Below are 22,080 nucleotides of genomic sequence, written 5' to 3'. Positions count from 1 at the left end.
AATCAAGGTCCAGACTTAGTAAGCAACTACTATCGAACGTCACGCCTTTTATCCCCGAAGGGGTCGGTAGAGGTGCATATTACGGCACGTAATGCCACTATACAATGTACACACCCTTTCACCATTTATAAGTCCCATGTATCTAATAGGGGTGGCTATTGCCATATACTGGGCACAATTTCAGACTCCGTGCTACTATTGAGAAATTTTCGAAAAACCGAAAAAACCCAGTAATACTTTGTCCGACCTCTCGACCAACGAGGCAGTAAACAACTACTAATTATGTATATAGGTATAAAAAAGCTTTTTCCTACGTACCTATAATAAGTGCCTACTTACCAACGCCAATGTGATTGTGGTGTGGCAATCATTTCAAAAACAAACGAACTTCGCAAGGGATCCGAGTCAGGCTTCAGCGATGACGTCATAGCTCTTTCAAACTGCCTGAAGCAATCAGGGCTGCTTACGTCAGGCCCTGTTGTTAGCAAATATAGGTGAATAAGTAAGTAGGTATGTACGTAGGTTGGTAGATAGGTACCTACGGTATCGACCATCTATGGAGGGCATTCGTTTTCGAGCTCCAGTTAGGTACGTTAGAACTGTGAATCTTATGAGGTCATCCCGTCATCGACTGCTCTGTGCAAGACAAATAGGGAAAATATATAATAATGACGTGGTTTTATTTGTTTAAACTGTATTTACTTTAAATTAACCTGCTTAGTACTAACATAAATCAACACAAGACCATGTAACTAAATAATTATCCTGTAGATAGGTAGGTTTAGTTGTTAACTCGGCACCTAGGTGCCGAGTTAGGTCGTTACAGACATGATAATTTAACTAAATATTAATATTTTTCTTTAAGATGTCAAAATTAATTTGTACGCAACACAATTTGCTCGATTATGAAAATATTATCTAGTTAAAATTTTCATGGTTAATCCAATGTTAATCAAATGAACTGTTATAGGAAATAAGCTCAAAATGAAATTCAAAGATGCAAATAAAATAAATAACAATGACAATAAAGCGATGGACCATTGGTTACCTCATTCCCTTGTCCGCTGTCAATGTGAAATCACGCGCACATACATATCAAGTATCATCGAAACTTTATAGGCTTGTGAGGAAAAATGCGGAAGGCGACGGTGACGGCTGACCACTGTTCCGCTTTCCGCTCTGCTTACCACCATCTGCGCAGCGTGAGTGTGACAAAATGGACCTAGCCTTGATCTTAGCTAGACTATTCGTCACACTGTGTTATTCAATACCTAATTTATATAATGAAATAACCTTGACAGGGTACGGGGACTGAGTAAACTAAGTCCTGTAGTTTATCCACCGACCCATTCAGAACAACTCTTAGAACAGTGATCCTCATTTACACGAACCACTACACAATGAAAATGTTATTAAAAATAAGTAGTATGACGAACTATATGACGTCATTAAGCGATGCCATTTGAATTTTGAGACGGAAATTGCGTTCAGTTGGCTCGCGAATGTAGTTGAAATGTTTATTTCGTTTCAAATCTGTTTTATGCTGTTTACATTTTGTTGTTGCCTTCAAAGCTGAGATCTGTCTTGTACGTGATTTATTGCGAAATACATCTATCATTTACATAAAAGTCTAAATGTTTGGCCGTTTCGGTGTGGACGCAATATCTACGCAATTCGTTCAAAAAAAAGGCTAAAATAGTTTTTCCAACCGCATGAAACTGTAGCTCAGTTAATCTAAATTCTTTGTTCTTATTTTATCATTGTTGACGACAGTGAGCTTTGTTTTCTCTTTTTATTTGTTATATTGTACAATTCATATTGCGAAAGTGGATTTGCTTTACAAAGTCAGTACAGGCATGCAAGATATAAAACAATTATCGTTATCAATAGCGAATCTAGACAATCTCGACTGAATTGTCCTGTTATCATCACGTGTAGGTATAAGTACTTACTAAATACCTGCATAATAATTATGTTCATTGTTCTTAAAGAATATCATATTAAAGAAATAAAGAATGTCTGTTCAAAATTATTTAATTGAATAATGCTTTTCTCGGAAGGAATTCTTACCAATGGAATTACACTTCCAAGCTACAATTAACGAGTATGTTCAAATTCTAAGAATCATCTAAATAAGGTTTCATTCGAAATGAGAAGCATGCAGAACCGTGCAACGAAGTCTCGTGTCTAAGGTCCTTATAAAGCCAGTTATTAGCACTGGCTGTGGGTGCCCGCACACAGCATGGCGGCATCGCATTACGTCACGATCACGTCCCGCCTTCTATTCCTAATCGGTGTGGTCATTCACCCGAGCTTATTAAAATTTAATCAACGTAGTTGCCGCCTTTTGAGGAGCTTATCTGAGGAACTGTCAATACTTTTCCATCATAATGCAGCAAAAAATAATGGATGATACAATTTTCTATTGGATTCGCTCCTCGTACCGGCGGGATGTGAATGACCTCTAGGTTTATCGCTTTCATCAACATTCCGGCCCAGACAGTACCGTGCAGTACTAGAATAGCAGTAGTTGGCACGTTATTAGGATTTGCCAGTAACACGATGGGTACATTCCGAGATAGAGGTAACATCAGAGAATTACTTTCAAGTGGCTGCAAGTACACATATAAATTAGATTGAAGCTATACTATTTCATCACTTACGTTTTTTATCATTAAATTACCAACCAAGCAAAGAAAAAAATTAATTAAAAACTTTTAAACCATCAAGGTTAAAAAACATACAAGTAGATACATAGGCAGGTAGGTACGTATTTATTGACTGAAAACACTGGTCGTTAGTATTTATCAAAAAATGCCACTAAGATTAATTTGTCCTTGTCACGTGAGAATAAAAGATCGGATCGACGGCAACGGAGCGTAAGGATTCATTGTTGTTTAGAAACCAAACCTGTTATTCACCTTATCTATTATATTCGTTTCGATTGATATTTTACTGTCAATTCTATCATAATAGCCATTCCTGCACCTCATAACTTTATACAACATGCTTGAATAAAACAAAATAATTCTCATAAAGGTGACTACTTAATATCAAGTATTTGGTATTCATGATGAAGTAAAAAATAAAATTAATAATTTATTCGCATAAATATTGATTGACATTTTGCAGCATGTAGAAATCAGCCACTATTTTAAGAGAATGACGTAGAAGCGATGCTAATTCACTGGCTCTTTGTTTAAAGTAAATATAAACATGCATCATTGTTTTTTACGATTCCTAGACGCTGTTTCATTGATATAAATAAATTGTAATTAAATTATATTGTTGTCTCCGTTACATTCATAAAATATGAGAACTTCTTAGTAGCAATGAGTAATTTCGTATTAATAAAGTGTAATTCTCGAGAGGGCGCGAGTGTGACCGTTGAGATATCTGTCTCGAGTGAGGGCAGGCCACTATTGGCAGACAAGCATCGATTTTTGGGATTTCATCAAATATTAAGCACAGGGGTTGGAGTATAGATAGCATAGGGGGTTGGAAATACTCCCGCACTCTTGTAAAAAGCTCGTTATTTCATAGAACTTTGCAAGGGGCTCTCACTCATAATAGTCAGACAATAGATTAAAAACGATTAAAGATATTAGGAGGTACCTACAGAGTTTGGAAGTGTGGTCGGTATCTGACTAAAAAGCTTGCTTGTTATATTGAAACAAATCAGGAAGTAAGAGATGAAATAATTATGTATCTGACTGTGTCTTCGGAGAATAGGTTAAAGACATTGACAAAATAAACATTCAAAAGCGAGATGAGAGTGCGCAAGAGTCGCACAGTTCTAATCTAAACGCAATAAATAGAGCATGCTATGCTAATGAATGGAGCACGGTGTGCAGTACATCACGTCACATGTCTAGCTCAAACATTTTAGCTCTTTGCCTCTGAATACTCAGACACTAACTTCATTTGTCAAGCTGCGTCTTGCCATGGCCGGGCGCCATCATAAACTTCGCCTTTTTTTAGATTCTAATTGGTTAAAATATATCACTACCCTTTTGTCATTGGATATTCAAAAAGATATCGATTTTTGCTTGTATGGGTTTTGATGATTGTAATTCGGGGATAGAGTTCACTTGTTAGGGTTCGCTGTGACCTCTGAATAGCAATTTTAAGGGTTGTATAGAATAGGAATTCATTGAGTATTGAGTAGCCCAGAGTGGTAATCATATCAGATGAACCAGATGGATTAATTATGACTGAAATAACAATAAAGTTAGAGGAAGAAAGCATGATTGAATCTTAAGAAGTTGATTAGGTACAAACCTGACTGTCTAGAAAATGCTACGAACGTAAATTCTAGACAGACTTATTTTTAAACAATGGCCTTATTTTTCTTTAATACACAAGAACTCACATTGAATTAAATTATAATACATGATATATCTACATTGTAACTCATGTCTTTTCTCAGTTTTCGAGCACATTACTTATGGTACATTTGTTCAGTTGGATGCACATGGATCCAATAAAGATTCTCCCTATCCTCTTTGTAGATTGTAAACACAACAACACGAGCTTTTTCTAACCATAAATACCGTTGAAGATTACTTAAGAGCATCATAACAATTTATTGGTAGCTAAAAGTATTATCTATCGATGAATTTATAGCATCCATCTACTAAACGAATACATTTCAAATATTTTGGAGCAACAATGTTTCCGAAAATAAAGTTGACGGATTCAACCTTCAAGCTTCAAGCGTTAGAGTAGTTTCCTGTGGTGAAAGAGCTGTCGGCGTTTATTAATGGTGCATTAAGAGTGGGGTGCGAGCTCTTTGGAGGGATGACTCGTGTTTTATTAAAGACCCAGCCATATGTGAAGCAATGCCTATAAATAAACCTATCCAGGACAGCTTGAGCAACTCGTTGACAGATACTGATGATGTGATTAGCTACAGACTGCTATTTATGGACAAAATTACCCAAACGCTAAGAACAACTTTCCGTCAGCCACCTTCAATGTTTAAAAGTTTAGAGTAGGTCAAACTGTGCCGTTCAGTTATTTTTGTCTTGCTAATGAAACCAATTTTCAACTTCAGCGGAAAATATTGCTGAAATTAAAACAAATAACAACATTCCTGCCTGCTTACTCACTTGAAATTAGGAGAATTCTTAAATGTGATTTACTATTTAATAACAATTCACGAATGTCTTCGCTAGACTAGGATTGAAATTATACGTGCAACCCAACCTTGTACTAGTTCTTGGGATTGGTTCAATTCAGCTCAAACCGAATTCCTAGTAAATATTTCGCAATGATTGATATTAACGTAGGAGTAAAAGCATGAATAATGTTTCCTATTTGTAATGAATACAACGTATATTGCATGTTCGCCTACTGGTTACCGTGGACATAATTGGATGTTTTTGTCTTAACACTCTCAACACATGACAAACTTGTGACTCATATTAGGCATCAAGGTCCAATGCCTCAACTGCCTCCGTGACCGTGTCGCCCTAAACGGACTTTTATTTATTTGACCATTGTTTCAAGTTTCCCAATAATTGTCAGTGGGGAAATTCGTGATTAAATCTTTTAACATGGCACTATTTACTGTGCCTATCTGCTTTACAGAGCAATGTTTCAATTATGCTCGTTTAAATTAATCTAGGGAACAATAATGATTTTCCAAACATTATGTGCGCCTGGTAGAATCTTAAAACAGTTAGGTAACTTCCATCGTGACGTCAAAATCACGTCATAAGGCCAAGGTGACCATCTAGTCTTACAAGATGTTTTTTTGTTACTCAGCTAACGTTTCTGCATTTATTGGAAGTTGGAAACGATGGTATGTCTAGTGAGTAGGTAAACATAAATACCGCGGTGAATAAGATAATCGGATTAGTTATGGTGCTGATTGCCTTATACAGCAAAGACGGACTGAGATCAATGATTCATCAATCACATTACGTAGTGGCTGCCGTCAGTGTACAGCAGCGCCTATGCATCATGGCGAAGATGCTCAAGTGTGAGCCACGGCATGGCCAGACGTGGAATGAGCGAGAAGCAAAGTGTGGGCCGAGTGACGCCGAGCGAGTCTCGACAGCGTTCGAACGTGAGGCTATTTAAAACTGTGCGCAGGCCCCCTGGCGCCGAGTCGACGACTAATGATCAGTGCTGCCTTGTCTGCCGTTGAGTGCGTAGCGACACTGTGATCCGTGTTTACATAAGAACGTTTCAGTGTTTGTTTAGTTTCACCAATTTCCCCGAAACACACGACGTTAAAATGGCTGACAGTGGTCTGAAAAGGAATATTCCCATCAAGCTTGGTGACTTTTCTGTCATCGACACTGAATTCTCCAGCATCAGAGAGAGATTCGATGCTGAAATGAGGAAGATGGAAGAAGAAATGAGCAAATTCAGATCGGAACTCATGAACAGAGAAAGCAACAACTTCTTCAAAAGCACAACAAGGTATTTATTTATATTTACTAACTGTTTTAATATAATTAAAATTTAATTTTAACTTAAGTTCGCGATGTTAACGCTTTGGATCAAGACGATTTAAATTCCGTCTACCTACTTATACCTAGCAATGTACAACCAAGCTAAACGTGAATATGTCAATAATGCATGATGGAATTTTAATGTGAGCATTTGTCAAGAAGGTGAATAAACCGAGTTGTCTCATGGCTTTAATACTCGTATTATTCCGTCCGTACAGTTACGTAGCCGGGCCTGTTTCCTAAAAGGGAATCTTGAATTAATGAGTTTGGTAGTTTCGCAAGACAGTCGCCCACCTCGGCCGTGTCGGCTACTCCAAGAAAGTATATTCAAAAGGTATTATTCGGGATCAGTCCGCGGAACGGCATCAACTGCAGACAACTCAGTCGCCTCCATTTAAAGCGTGCAGCGATACGTAAGCCCGACGCGGGATGATGTCATAAATAGAAATAGCGCCAGTTGCTCGCCTCCAAACCAGAGAATTTTGTAGCTAAAACACAGAAACGCGTGAAATTGTAAACACAATGTACCTGGGTGCGTATCGAGTGTTATACAATCTAACCCGGCGCGTACAAGCTACGCAAAGCACTACATCCAGTAGCCGCACTGCTAGCTGAGTACCTATACGGAGTAACTTTAGGTATACATAATACGGATATCAGATCTACTGCTATTTGCTAACTCGTATTATCTCAAGAAGAACGCCAAGGTCAAAGACAAGAAATATTAAGTAAGCTCAAGCATCATTTCTCAACAAACTACAGATAATTGAACCTAAATTCAAAGGTTATCAATATCAGTGAACAGAGGTCGGCATTTAAATAAATAATTAAAAATAAATAATTAAGGTAAATGCAGGCACGATGCAGTGTTCATATCAGACACCTTGGGTTATGGGGAAAACGTCTGCATACAGCGCAGAAACCGGTTTACGATTGTTTTATCAACACGGTGCGCAGGTTATATAGTTTGTTGGCGCAAATGCACTGAAATTATGTTTACGGCATGAATACATGACCCACTTGGAGCGAGTTGGTTCTGTTTCAGCCGAGTTTCAAGTGATGCAATACCAGCCTTCACTCAGTACCATTCGACATCTCGCGTCGCTGCGTAGGTTTCGTGCTTGTCAACCTTAATTCATATTCACACATGTGGGTAGGCAAATATGTACGGAGGCAATACGATTTGTATACGACATAACGAGCAAAATAAACAACGATAGGACTCGCGGCACCACGTCACCAATATTTTTAGGATCTTGCTCAATTTCATTCAAGTGTGGGCTTACTAGTCCGCCCATGTTTCAATGGTCCGTGTGGGTAGCGGTAGCGGCTTGCGGTACATAGGAACTGTTTGGACATATTTGGCGGCAGCAGCTGTTAACGCAAACCTACATACTTAGTAGAATGATTAAAGTTAAGCGACAATTTTTCACTTTGTCTTGTAGCCAGTGAGACATTGACGTCACTTGGCTGTTTGCAATCCTCACCGTGTGTGCTGCGATATATACCTATGCTCACATTTTATTGTATGCTTTATACGAGTTACAATATTGATAGTTTACTTGCTTATATACAAGTAACTTATATATTTATCTTATTCTGTTCAGGTGTTTAAAATGCTTGTTATACACATATTTTACTGCTGAGTAACGGTCTGTTTCGTCTCGATGACTGTATCTAATCGTCGATGATATAAACTTTATTGGTTTAATATTACAAAAACGAACATAAAATGTATCTCTGTTTAATTTGATACCCCTCGTTAACGTCTGGTTTATTGTCTAGGGTTGCCACTGTGATGGATATTAATGACAGAAAAGGTCAATATATCAATTTGAAGAACTGATTCAATCAATTTTCAATTGCTAGCCACATTTCAGTTAACGAAAATCAATCAGTAAAGGGTAATGAAATTGATTTTTCTTGCGGTGTACTTGGAACTTTTTATAAAACAAACCCACTTCGAACCAGTACCTACTTACTTACTTAATGGTGGCAATCCTACGCTCAATTAACTTAACAATCGTTTGTTCCCCTCCGCCCCAATTTGTAAATACGACCTAAATACTAAAGGAGAATTGTAAATAAGTAGTAGTAATGGAATTCTTATGGTATGAGTATATCCCCATTGAAGGAGTGTTGTACTTGAGACTTTTAACTTAGTATTTTCTTTAATATAGAGAGTTCCCGGGAGATTATCATAATTAGACAAAAGAGTATCTAAAAAACTTAATATTATTTCCCTATCTTTTTCCTAAGAATATGAAACAAATAATGTTTTCGAGCTTAAAACTAACAACATACATTGCTTTTTGCATGTCTTACAATTTCGAATCTGTTTCTTCCGGAGGAGTAACCAAGTCGTCGGAGAGGTAACAAATCATCAAATAAATATATGTATACTGTCCATATTATATTGTGTGTAATCGATGTACTAGTATGTAACTGTAGTTAGTTTAATTTATGCCTACTTAGCACTTGCATGCATTATAGTTGCACCTGTAAGGAATCATTATGCAAAAGGTAGCGGTAGTAGTAGGTAACTTAACGCCTAAATACATAAACAGTAAACACTACTTAATTGTAATCCCATAAAACAATTGTTTAATCTCTTTTTATCAAAAACGTATTGTTAAGATCACTTTAAAACTAAACAACGTTTGTAATTGGACGTTAAGTATCTACTAATTTCAGTACATTTATGTACGTATTTATCATATGTAAAGCATGTCAATCCTACGGGTATTAAGCACGGTAATAAGACAATGTATTGTTAACATTGAACCATTTTGTCTCATTGGTATTTAAAGGTTGAGAAATTTGTCTTCAATGCATGACGAATATAGCACATGGTAAGCACCGCAATTTGTACCTTACCATTAAAAAGTTAAATTATGCACATATATTTGAATACGTAGGTACGTTTATCACTTGAATACCTGCGCTAATAAAGCAACCTTAGCCATCGGCTATGATTGCCTGTAGTTACAAAAACATGGAAATTGCTAATGACTTAATATTTGAAGTAAAGTCACGATTCACGATATCATCATTAGAGATGGAAGTTGAAGAAGATGGATTACGATCTTGATTTTGCGATGATTAAAAAGTGTAGAGATATTCCATGTTAGCCAACTTGCCAAGTATGTCGCATACCCTATGTAGTTTGAAGCAGCTGATGAATAGTGCAAATGAAACAATCCGTGATGAGTTAATTTGAACCTTAGACCAAGACAGGCTTCGTGAATCGCTGTAACATTGTGCAGTCGTTAGGAGGCTGGGAGCTACGACCGACACAAGTACCAACCAAGGCTAAGTCGAATAGAAAGTAAAATTTGCATTCAGGTGAACTAAATCTAGACTAGAGACAATTCAAATAGGAAACAAGCCTTTTGTAGCGCTTATTTGTTGCAGAACAAGGCGTGTTTTGGCCATAAAACACTTGTATCAGTATTAAGTATGCCAAGAATTGAACTTATTTCACACCTTACAGTTTCTTGTGATACTGTTAATTAATTCTCGCTACACTTGAATGTTGTAGGAATTTGTATTGTACCGAATGAAACCTAATCCATTAACATTGAAGTTATGCGATTAGCTGCCGACTGGGCATGCGGTAAACCGAATGCCACCACACACAAGGTTCCTGCGAAGTATAGGTATAAAGACACCTTCTGCAAACAGTCACATAGGTACATATGAGCGATACCTGATGGACAAAAAAGAAACGAATTTTAAGATGACTAACAGACGAAAAAATATATGATGGGTACTTTAAAGTTGAGTAGGATATGGATTTTTAAACACTTTTTTTTAAGTCACTTTATATTAAATTAAATTATTATTTAATTTCTGCACAGGAAGCAGTAAAGTTAGCTCGATCGTGACCAAAGAGTTCTCGTCCATACAAAATAAATATTGAGCTAGCAAACAATTTTTTTGGTCGCCAATATACTTAGGTATTGACTATTGTATCTACCGCCCACTTGCACAATTGATCACAAATTACGATACAAGTGCCCCCTCTAATATCGATGAGCTCATTTTGTTGACAGTGACCTTGTATCTGCGCTGATGACTTGAGAATGACATCAGCTGTTTTGTTGAAAAACGTAAAATATGTTATGCACTGGCTGAATCGTTCATGGGTCATAGATTGGTACTTGCTCCCAGTGATTTTATTGAGTCACGTTATTTGTTGCTATACTACTAACAGAATGATCCTATAGCACTTTATCCATATGGATTAACTCGAAGAACTCACGAAGCATTTGTGTTCACAAACTGTAATAAAATGCCACAAAATTGTTAACTTCACACCCAATTTACTTAATTAACATCCGTTTATAAGCACTTGAATATTTCTAACGTAAAAACCACCAAGTAAATAGATATATACGTATGTACCTGTAGCTAAGTATACCTAATGCAAACATGAATGCATGATTTTAATAGCAGTAATTGTATGTTGGTCGAGGCACTCTGGAAATAAAAACTACAATTTCATTTTTTGCATATTTCATTTAAGCTTTTAATAACTATTGCATGCAATCCACGTGGTCGATACTTAATGGGTTATAGAATAATAGCGTGATAGTATTTCGCATGTCGATGTCTAATCGTTTTTGCTAGACTTGGTATAATGGTAGCTAGCATTTTTTGATATTCGATTTTCAAATAGTTTTACCTTTGAGTCTGGGTACGTATAAAAGCTAAATCGATAGAACTGTCAACGACCTCATCATGGTCACTACAGTATTGTATCGTAAAACATAACCTTAGTTGTTGCTAGTACATGCTGTAGCTGTAGTTATTAGTACTTAGTATTCTTTGCATGTAAGTGTAACGATGTTCCGTTTAGATAGCGTCCATTATAATTGTGCGGGGTTGTATGTTTACTACCTATTTGATTTGCATAAACATGAGGCGTATTGTAGTGGAATTAAAAACGATGCAACCATATATATTTGATTTGTACTGTAGTCCATTCATTTGGACCTTCTACTAATCTTTAGTTGTTCAGCCGTGTATTGTTGGCGCCGAATGTCGCACGGTTATCTCATTGTGCTTGTGACTTGTAGAGCACCCACTTTGCAATACCGTACCTACACAATTGTCAATAAACGTCTACTTTACTAAAGGTTATCTATCAATGTCACCACTTAAATCATCATGATACAAGTATTATTTACCTATGTACTTACTAATTCTGCAACAACACCGCGACTCGGATAAAATGTAATGCACGAATATAGAACCACCATGGTGGTGCTAGCTATTTATTATTATGGGAGTCGGAATTCTAACTAATAAACACCTAATTTTGTGTTTAATGTGAAATAGCAGAGATATTTATGGGCCGGTGTTGAAACCGCAGTCAAATTCTTATTCTGGAAAGTAGGACGAAACCCAAAACTTCCGTGTTTGTTAGTTACGTAACCGATTCCCAGATGTGAATGGGTGAATGCATTAAGTAATTTGTGTGTTATGATGTTCACAGCAGCACCACATCGTCACAGCACAGTGACAGCAGACAGTTGGCAGAGCCCAGCCATTGGGACAGCCTGAACTCGCCCCTGATCCAAGATGAGGGTGACGGCAAGTCACTGAAGCTCCGTTTCGACGTTAGCCAGTACACCCCTGAGGAAATCGTCGTCAAGACTGTAGACAACAAATTATTGGTAAGTTTCTACCTTTCTTAATCTACTCAATAATGAGTAGATTAGATTAATATAAATTCTTAGGCATAAGTAGTATTGTTTGGGCATTAAGACCACGTTTAGTTGATTTGATTCAATTGAGCCTGGTTAAACTGCCTTCAGTAGTATTAAAATCAATTCCAGAGACATTCAAGTCATATTATGTTTTATCGTGCACTACAATCATATTATATCGTAGTAATTTATTACATGCACATAAATCTTATTCAACTCCAATATTGGAGTCTTTATAAATGAATAAATTACAATGTTAACAAAGCTTGCTACGCTCCATATTCACCGCGTGGGCTTAGAAGAGGAATTATGTTCTTGTTATATTTATAGAATTTGTCTAGTTATGCCCTATGAAATTCTACTTCTTACCTTTAATGATACTAACTACAATGTTAATAATTCCAAGAATCATACAATATAATATTATTATGCAATAGAGGATGTAAAATGTAGTTTACATGGTGTAGGTGACTGTGTAATGTGTTCCTCGGTAACGGATTATTGCTAAATAAATTCGCAGCCAACGCTCGTAAAATTTATGGCAAACTAAATGGTTACCAGTTCGAACAATTTGCTCAACTGCTGGTACCGCGCAGATACCTACCGGTGTAGGTTTACACAAATATTTGGCAATGGGGCGGTTTATATCCACACAATGTTCTGTTGCCGTTTGACGTCATCGCTGAATTCCTCACTTATTTTAGTCAGATTTATCTCAGCGTCACTGACACGTTTATATGACCGATTCCGCCAGAAGCAATAACCGAGAAACATCTAGTACACCACAGTTTCGTCAACGTTAAATACAGACTAAATTCCGGTCCAGATTTATAGAGACAACACATTTAATGCAGCGTCGGTAATCAGTTTCAGCAGACAATTAATTAGTAACACGTCACTCGTATAGAGTGTTTCAGTAGACAACACATCAACGCTACTTCACTCTTATTTTCTGTCACGGTCTAATGAAGATAAATTATCCGTGAAATAATGAAGCGTTTATTTACGTATTACGCCTGAAAATATGTCCGAAACATCTCAAGGCAGGCAGCATGCCAACATCAAACTATCGCTTTTCTGCACACAAAATACTAGCGGTTTTTTTATTAGTGTCGAAATACAGTCGTGGACTCGTAGGAGTACATGTAGCCAAAACATGTATTGTTGAGTTTGAAAGGTTTTGACAAAGGAATGTGCTTGTTTTTCAGGTCCATGCCAAGCACGAGGAGAAGTCTGACACAAAGTCCGTGTACAGAGAATACAATAGGGAATTCCTGCTGCCAAAGGGCACCAACCCCGAGGCCATCAAGTCGTCCCTGTCCCGAGACGGCGTGCTCACCGTGGAGGCGCCGCTGCCGCAGCTCGCCATCACCGACAGGAACATCCCCATCCAGAAGCACTGAGCGTGCCCTCGCTAGCCGTCCGCCATGACAGCAGCTATTCCATAATACTGTTAATAATTTATTTTAATTTACGTTTTATAAATTTAAGAGGAGCAATTGGCGATATTTATTTAGAATCTTTTAGAGAATCTCAAAATTTATTAACACCTTAATAATTTTATTGGTCAATTAGTATTCTCAAAAATTCCAACCAACGATGTTGAGCACAGTTTGCATGCTAAATGTTGCTTTAGTGACATTTGCTTTCTCGGTGAGTGATAGGAGATGTATTCAGGCAATTGTTACTTTTGTTTTTATATTGGGTATTACGATGAATTTTATTTGTGTCCTATACGATTAAGTAGTTCTAGGATCACCGTGAATTGAAAAAATTGGCCTACAAGGAAAACTATTTCACTGAGCTTAAATGTGTTCACAATTAATGAATTGGTACAACTTGTACTTTGATATTAAAAAGGCTATTTGCAAATAGGCTATGAAGACAACGATGATTGATAAAGTGTCTTATACAATATGTACAGAACTCCATTTTGCTTAATACAACCTGCAATGAGCAGAGCTAATACAAGCACGTTATAATACACAAATTTAACAGCTTTTAACATAATACACATTTATATTTTAGTACAAACAGTTGTTACGAATGTTTTAGATGTCAATAAAATTTAAAAAGCTTTTTGTTTTTATTTTATTACAACCCGATTGTGCGCAGGTTCACTGATTCTAAGATATGTTTATTACCGTATCGTATGCGGTCCGATGGCCTTGACGTATACAATGCATACCTACATAACAACAAATACATGGCGAGTTGGTATAGACATACATATAAAAGGTAGACAGAATCACAAGTAGGAAGGATAAGACAAGTAAACAAGAGTTTTATTCTGTATAAGCACATTACTAAATACTGCAATGTCCATTGTTATAGCAAGAAATTAAATTGATGTTATCTGACGTCAACCGACATACCGTAGTTTATGATTCATGTCTATCGTAACTAGTTATTAAGAATCGGATAACGTACCTAACGTAAACAGTATATATTTCACAAGAAGGTAAATACATAGTATGGTATTATAGGTTGTATTGCTACATGGATTTAAGTACCAATTTACTGTTAACACTTTGGAGATTGTAATGAAAATTTCAACAACATTCAGTTAAGAATTTACCTAGGTAGGTATGGGTAATTGAAACAGATACAAACATGGAAATGTGGAATAAGCATCTAATGATTCTGTTTAAATAATATTCTCTGTTAATTGTTAAACATTTGAATACTCCAAAGTTATCAATTATATAATTCTATACAGATTCCGAACAGAACTATACAGAACAGATTATTGCTTTACAAAGATAATAATATTAAACATTTCACTTTCATTACGAATAACTGGTTATCTATTACAACATTTACAATTAATTAAGCAATAACACAGGTCGGCCATATGCAAAATAAAGGAAACGGAAGCCGTTATTAGTAACAGACGAGTGTAGATCCTAATCACATTCGGACGGGCGGACGGTGGCCGGTGACTAAGGTGAGCCACTCATTGTGCAACTATTTGTGACACAAACGAATAAAAAGGTCATTGTTTAATATAACGCGCTCCACAACTGTACATACAATTACAAGAACACTTTATGAAACATTTTCCTCTGTAATCCAGCGCAGGGACGTAGCTAGCACCATTTCAATTATACGGGGCGCCTGGGCTTCGGGGGCCCCAGGCTTAGACAAAAAATAAAAACTTCCGAAATGTCAGTAAGAGTCTGACACTATCTCGCCTCATCCAAGCCAGTGAGACATTGACGTCACTTGGCTGTTTGCAATCCTCACCGTGTGTGCTGCGATATATACCTATGCTCACATTTTATTGTATGCTTTATACGAGTTACAATATTGATAGTTTACTTGCTTATATACAAGTAACTTATATATTTATCTTATTCTGTTCAGGTGTTTAAAATGCTTGTTATACACATATTTTACTGCTGAGTAACGGTCTGTTTCGTCTCGATGACTGTATCTAATCGTCGATGATATAAACTTTATTGGTTTAATATTACAAAAACGAACATAAAATGTATCTCTGTTTAATTTGATACCCCTCGTTAACGTCTGGTTTATTGTCTAGGGTTGCCACTGTGATGGATATTAATGACAGAAAAGGTCAATATATCAATTTGAAGAACTGATTCAATCAATTTTCAATTGCTAGCCACATTTCAGTTAACGAAAATCAATCAGTAAAGGGTAATGAAATTGATTTTTCTTGCGGTGTACTTGGAACTTTTTATAAAACAAACCCACTTCGAACCAGTACCTACTTACTTACTTAATGGTGGCAATCCTACGCTCAATTAACTTAACAATCGTTTGTTCCCCTCCGCCCCAATTTGTAAATACGACCTAAATACTAAAGGAGAATTGTAAATAAGTAGTAGTAATGGAATTCTTATGGTATGAGTATATCCCCATTGAAGGAGTGTTGTACTTGAGACTTTTAACTTAGTATTTTCTTTAATATAGAGAGTTCCCGGGAGATTATCATAATTAGACAAAAGAGTATCTAAAAAACTTAATATTATTTCCCTATCTTTTTCCTAAGAATATGAAACAAATAATGTTTTCGAGCTTAAAACTAACAACATACATTGCTTTTTGCATGTCTTACAATTTCGAATCTGTTTCTTCCGGAGGAGTAACCAAGTCGTCGGAGAGGTAACAAATCATCAAATAAATATATGTATACTGTCCATATTATATTGTGTGTAATCGATGTACTAGTATGTAACTGTAGTTAGTTTAATTTATGCCTACTTAGCACTTGCATGCATTATAGTTGCACCTGTAGGGAATCATTATGCAAAATGTAGCGGTAGTAGTAGGTAACTTAACGCCTAAATACATAAACAGTAAACACTACTCAATTCTGATCCCATTGTGTTATCTCTTTTAATTAAAAACGTATTGTTAAGGTCACTTTAAAACTAAACATCGATTGTATTGGGCGTTAAGTTTCTACAAACTAATTTCAGTACACTTATAACCATTTATGTACGTATTTATCATATGTAAAGCATGTCAATCTTACGGGTATTAAGCACGGTAATAAGACAATGTATTGTTAACATTGAACCATTTTGTCTCATTGGTATTTAAAGGTTGAGAAATTTGTCTTTAATGCATGACGAATATAGCGTATGGTAAGCACCGCAATTTGTACCTTACCATTAAAAAGATAAATTATGCACATATATTTGAATACGTACGTTTATCACTTGAATACCTGAGCTAATAAACCAACCTTAGCCATCGGCTATGATTGCCTGTAGTTACAAAAACATGGAAATTGCTAATGACTTAATATTTGAAGTAAAGTCACGATTCACGATATCATCATTAGAGATGGAAGTTGAAGAAGATGGATTACGATCTTGATTTTGCGATGATTAAAAAGTGTAGAGATATTCCATGTTAGCCAACTTGCCAAGTATGTCGCATACCCTATGTAGTTTGAAGCAGCTGATGAATAGTGCAAATGAAACAATCCGTGATGAGTTAATTTGAACCTTAGACCAAGACAGGCTTCGTGAATCGCTGTAACATTGTGCAGTCGTTAGGAGGCTGGGAGCTACGACCGACACAAGTACCAACCAAGGCTAAGTCGAATAGAAAGTAAAATTTGCATTCAGGTGAACTAAATCTAGACTAGAGACAATTCAAATAGGAAACAAGCCTTTTGTAGCGCTTATTTGTTGCAGAACAAGGCGTGTTTTGGCCATAAAACACTTGTATCAGTATTAAGTATGCCAAGAATTGAACTTATTTCACACCTTACAGTTTCTTGTGATACTGTTAATTAATTCTCGCTACACTTGAATGTTGTAGGAATTTGTATTGTACCGAATGAAACCTAATCCGTTTAACATTGAAGTTATGCGATTAGCTGCCGACTGAGCATGCGGTAAACCGAATGCCACCACACACAAGGTTCCTACGTAGTATAGGTATAAAGACACCTTCTGCAAAAAGACACATAGGTACATATGAGCGATACCTGATGGACAAAAAAGAAACGAATTTTAAGATGACTAACAGACGAAAAAATATATGATGGGCACTTTGAAATTAGGAGTAGGATATGGATTTTTAAACACTTTTTTAAGTGACTCTTTTAAGTCACTTTATATTCAATTAAATGATTATTTAATTTGTGCACAGGAAGCAGTAAAGTTAGCTCGATCGTGACCAGAGAGTTCTCGTCCATACAAAATAAATATTGAGCTAGCAAACATTTTTTTGGTCGCCAATATACTTAGGTATTGACTATTGTATCTACCGCCCACTTGCACAATTGATCACAAATTACGATACAAGTGCCCCCTCTAATATCGATGAGCTCATTTTGTTGACAGTGACCTTGTATCTGCGCTGATGACTTGAGAATGACATCAGCTGTTTTGTTGAAAAACGTAAAATATGTTATGCACTGGCTGAATCGTTCATGGGTCATAGATTGGTACTTGCTCCCAGTGATTTTATTGAGTCACATTATTTGTTGCTATACTACTAACAGAATGATTCTACAGCACTTTATCCATATGGATCAACTCGAAGCACTTACTAAACATTTTTGTTCACAAACTGTAATAAAATGCCACAAAATTGTTAACTTCACACCCAATTTACTTAATTAACATCCGTTTATAAGCACTTGAATATTTCTAACGTAAAAACCACCAAGTAAATAGATATATACGTATGTACCTGTAGCTAAGTATACCTAATGCAAACATGAATGCATGATTTTAATAGCAGTAATTGTATGTTGGTCGAGGCACTCTGGAAATAAAAATTACAATTTCATTTTTTGCATATTTCATTTAAGCTTTTAATAACTTGCATGCAATCCACGTGGTCGATACTTAATGGGTTATAGAATAATAGCGTGATAGTATTTCGCATGTCGATGTCTAATCGTTTTTGCTAGACTTGGTATAATGGTAGCTAGCATTTTTTGATATTCGATTTTCAAATAGTTTTACCTTTGAGTCTGGGTACGTATAAAAGCTAAATCGATAGAACTGTCAACGACCTCATCATGGTCACTACAGTATTGTATCGTAAAACATAACCTTAGTTGTTGCTAGTACATGCTGTAGCTGTAGTTATTAGTACTTAGTATTCTTTGCATGTAAGTGTAACGATGTTCCGTTTAGATAGCGTCCATTATAATTGTGCGGGGTTGTATGTTTACTACCTATTTGATTTGCATAAACATGAGGTGTATTGTAGTGGAATTAAAAACGATGCAACCATATATATTTGATTTGTACTGTAGTCCATTCATTTGGGCCTTCTACTAATATTTAGTTGTTCAGCTGTGTATTGTTGGCGCCGAATGTCGCACGGTTATCTCATTGTGCTTGTGACTTGTAGAGCACCCACTTTGCAATACCGTACCAACACAATTGTCAATAAATGTCTACTTTACTAAAGGTTATCTATCAATGTCGCCACTTAAATCATCATGATACAAGTATTATTTACCTACTTACTAATTCTGCAACAACACTGCGACTCGGATAAAATGTAATGCACAAATTTAGAACCACCGTGGTGGTGGTTTACTACTTAGTTATTTATTATTATGGGAGTCGGAATTCTAACTAATAAACACCTAATTTTGTGTTTAATGTGAAATAGCAGAGATATTTATGGGCCGGTGTTGAAACCGCAGTCAAATTCTTATTCTGGAAAGTAGGACGAAACCCAAAACTTCCGTGTTTGTTAGTTACGTAACCGATTCCCAGATGTGAATGGGTGAATGCATTAAGTAATTTGTGTGTTATGATGTTCACAGCAGCACCACATCGTCACAGCACAGTGACAGCAGACAGTTGGCAGAGCCCAGCCATTGGGACAGCCTGAACTCGCCTCTGATCCAAGATGAGGGTGACGGCAAGTCACTGAAGCTCCGTTTCGACGTTAGCCAGTACACCCCTGAGGAAATCGTCGTCAAGACTGTAGACAACAAATTATTGGTGAGTTTCTACCTTTCTTAATCTACTCAATAATGTGTAGATTCAATTGAGACTGGTTAAACTGCCTTCAGTTATATTAAAATCAATTCCAGAGACATTCAAGTCATATTATGTTTTATCGTGCACTACAATCATATTATTTCCTAGTAATTTATTACACGTACATAAATCTTATTCAACTCCAATAATGGAGTCGTTATAAATGAATAAATTATAATGTTAACAAAGCTTGCTACGCTCCATATTGACCGCGTGGGCGAAGCAGAGGAATTATGTTCTGGTTACATTTATAGAATTTGTCTAGTTATATGCCCTATGAAATTACTACTTCTTACCTTTAATGAAACTAACTACAATGTTAGTAATTCCAAGAATCATACAATATAATATTATTATGCAATAGAGGATGTAAAATGTAGTTTACATGGTGTAGGTAACTGTGTAATGTGTTCCTCGGTACCGGATTATTGCTAAATAAATTCGCAGCCAACGCTCGTAAAATTTATGGCAAACTAAATGGTTACCAGTTCGAACAATTTGCTCAACTGCTGGTACCGCGCAGATACCTACCGGTGTAGGTTTACACAAATATTTGGCAATGGGGCGGTTTATATCCACACAATGTTCTGTTGCCGTTTGACGTCATCGCTGAATTCCTCACTTATTTTAGTCAGATTTATCTCAGCGTCACTGACACGTTTATATGACCGATTCCGCCAGAAGCAATAACCGAGAAACATCTAGTACACAACAGTTTCGTCAACATTAAATACAGACAAATTCCGGTCCAGATTTATAGAGACAACACATTTAATGCAGCGTTGGCTATCAGTATCAGCAGACAATTAATTAGTAACACGTCACTCGTATAGAGTGTTTCAGTAGACAACACATCAACGCTACTTCACTCTTATTTTCTGTCACGGTCTAATGAAGATAAATTATCCGTGAAATAATGAAGCGTTTATTTACGTATTACGCCTGAAAATATGTCCGAAACATCTCAAGGCAGGCAGCATGCCAACATCAAACTATCGCTTTTCTGCACACAAAATACTAGCGGTTTTTTTATTAGTGTCGAAATACAGTCGTGATCTTGTAGGAGTACGTGTAGCCAAAACATGTATTGTTGAGTTTGAAAGGTTTTGACAAAGGAATGTGCTTGTTTTTCAGGTCCATGCCAAGCACGAGGAGAAGTCTGACACAAAGTCCGTGTACAGAGAATACAATAGGGAATTCCTGCTGCCAAAGGGCACCAACCCCGAGGCCATCAAGTCGTCCCTGTCCCGAGACGGCGTGCTCACCGTGGAGGCGCCGCTGCCGCAGCTCGCCATCACCGACAGGAACATCCCCATCCAGAAGCACTGAGCGTGCCCTCGCTAGCCGTCCGCCATGACAGCAGCTATTCCATAATACTGTTAATAATTTATTTTAATTTACGTTTTATAAATTTAAGAGGAGCAATTGGCGATATTTATTTAGAATCTTTTAGAGAATCTCAAAATTTATTAACACCTTAATAATTTTATTGGTCAATTAGTATTCTCAAAAATTCCAACCAACGATGTTGAGCACAATTTGCATGCTAAATGTTGCTTTAGTGACATTTGCTTTCTCGGTGAGTGATAGGAGATGTATTCAGGCAATTGTTACTTTTGTTTTTATATTGGGTATTACGATGAATTTTATTTGTGTCCTATACGATTAAGTAGTTCTAGGATCACCGTGAATTGAAAAAATTGGCCTACAAGGAAAACTATTTCACTGAGCTTAAATGTGTTCACAATTAATGAATTGGTACAACTTGTACTTTGATATTAAAAAGGCTATTTGCAAATAGGCTATGAAGACAACGATGATTGATAAAGTGTCTTATACAATATATACAGAACTCCATTTTGCTTAACACAACCTGCAATGAGCAGAGCTAATACAAGCACGTTATAATACACAAATTTAACAGCTTTTAACATAATACACATTTATATTTTAGTACAAACAGTTGTTACGAATGTTTTAGATGTCAATAAAATTTAAAAAGCTTTTTGTTTTTATTTTATTACAACCCGATTGAGCGCAGGTTCACTGATTCTAAGATATGTTTATTACCGTATCGTATGTGATCCGATGGCCTTGACGTATACAATGCATACCTACATAACACGACAAATACATGCCGAGTTGGTATATACATACATATAAAAGGTAGACAGAATCACAAGTAGGAAGGACAAGACTTAAATAAGAATTTCATTCTGTATAAGCATATTTCTAAATATTGCAATGTCCATTGTTATAGCAAGAAATTAAATTGATGTTATCTGACGTCAACCGACATACCGTAGTTTATGATTCATGTCTATCGTAACTAGTTATTAAGAATCGGATAACGTACCTAACGTAAACAGTATATATTATTTCACAAGAAGGTAAATACATAGTATG

General features: G+C 36.4%; 2 protein-coding genes across 6 annotated transcripts; both read left to right on the top strand.

Annotated features, from left to right (window-relative positions):
• The first annotated feature begins 6,099 nt into the window (after nt 1-6,099).
• Nucleotides 6,100-14,257, top strand: LOC118263694 (heat shock protein beta-1). 2 transcript variants are annotated; one of them, XM_035575842.2, is made up of 3 exons: nt 6,100-6,432; nt 11,968-12,145; nt 13,387-14,257. In XM_035575842.2, exons 1-3 carry the CDS (start codon nt 6,245-6,247, stop codon nt 13,579-13,581), a joined length of 561 nt encoding a protein of 186 aa, XP_035431735.1. In that variant the 5' UTR covers nt 6,100-6,244; the 3' UTR covers nt 13,582-14,257. The 2 variants fall into 2 exon arrangements, with proteins under 2 accessions (XP_035431735.1, XP_035431734.1); XM_035575841.2 differs by having other exon boundaries at nt 6,101-6,432; nt 11,965-12,145.
• Nucleotides 8,766-21,679, top strand: LOC126910633 (heat shock protein beta-1-like). 4 transcript variants are annotated; one of them, XM_050705359.1, is made up of 3 exons: nt 8,766-8,836; nt 19,458-19,635; nt 20,809-21,679. In XM_050705359.1, exons 1-3 carry the CDS (start codon nt 8,781-8,783, stop codon nt 21,001-21,003), a joined length of 429 nt encoding a protein of 142 aa, XP_050561316.1. In that variant the 5' UTR covers nt 8,766-8,780; the 3' UTR covers nt 21,004-21,679. The 4 variants fall into 4 exon arrangements, with proteins under 4 accessions (XP_050561316.1, XP_050561314.1, XP_050561315.1 ...); XM_050705357.1 differs by having other exon boundaries at nt 19,455-19,635; XM_050705358.1 differs by lacking the exon at nt 8,766-8,836 and adding an exon at nt 16,239-16,309.
• Nucleotides 21,680-22,080: the final 401 nt, after the last annotated feature.

Source organism: Spodoptera frugiperda, chromosome 27 (assembly GCF_023101765.2).
Source record: "Spodoptera frugiperda isolate SF20-4 chromosome 27, AGI-APGP_CSIRO_Sfru_2.0, whole genome shotgun sequence".
Lineage (NCBI taxonomy): Eukaryota > Metazoa > Arthropoda > Insecta > Lepidoptera > Noctuidae > Spodoptera > Spodoptera frugiperda.
The sequence above is the reverse complement of the archived record's forward strand: the minus strand, read 5'-3'. Positions and strand labels throughout refer to the sequence as shown.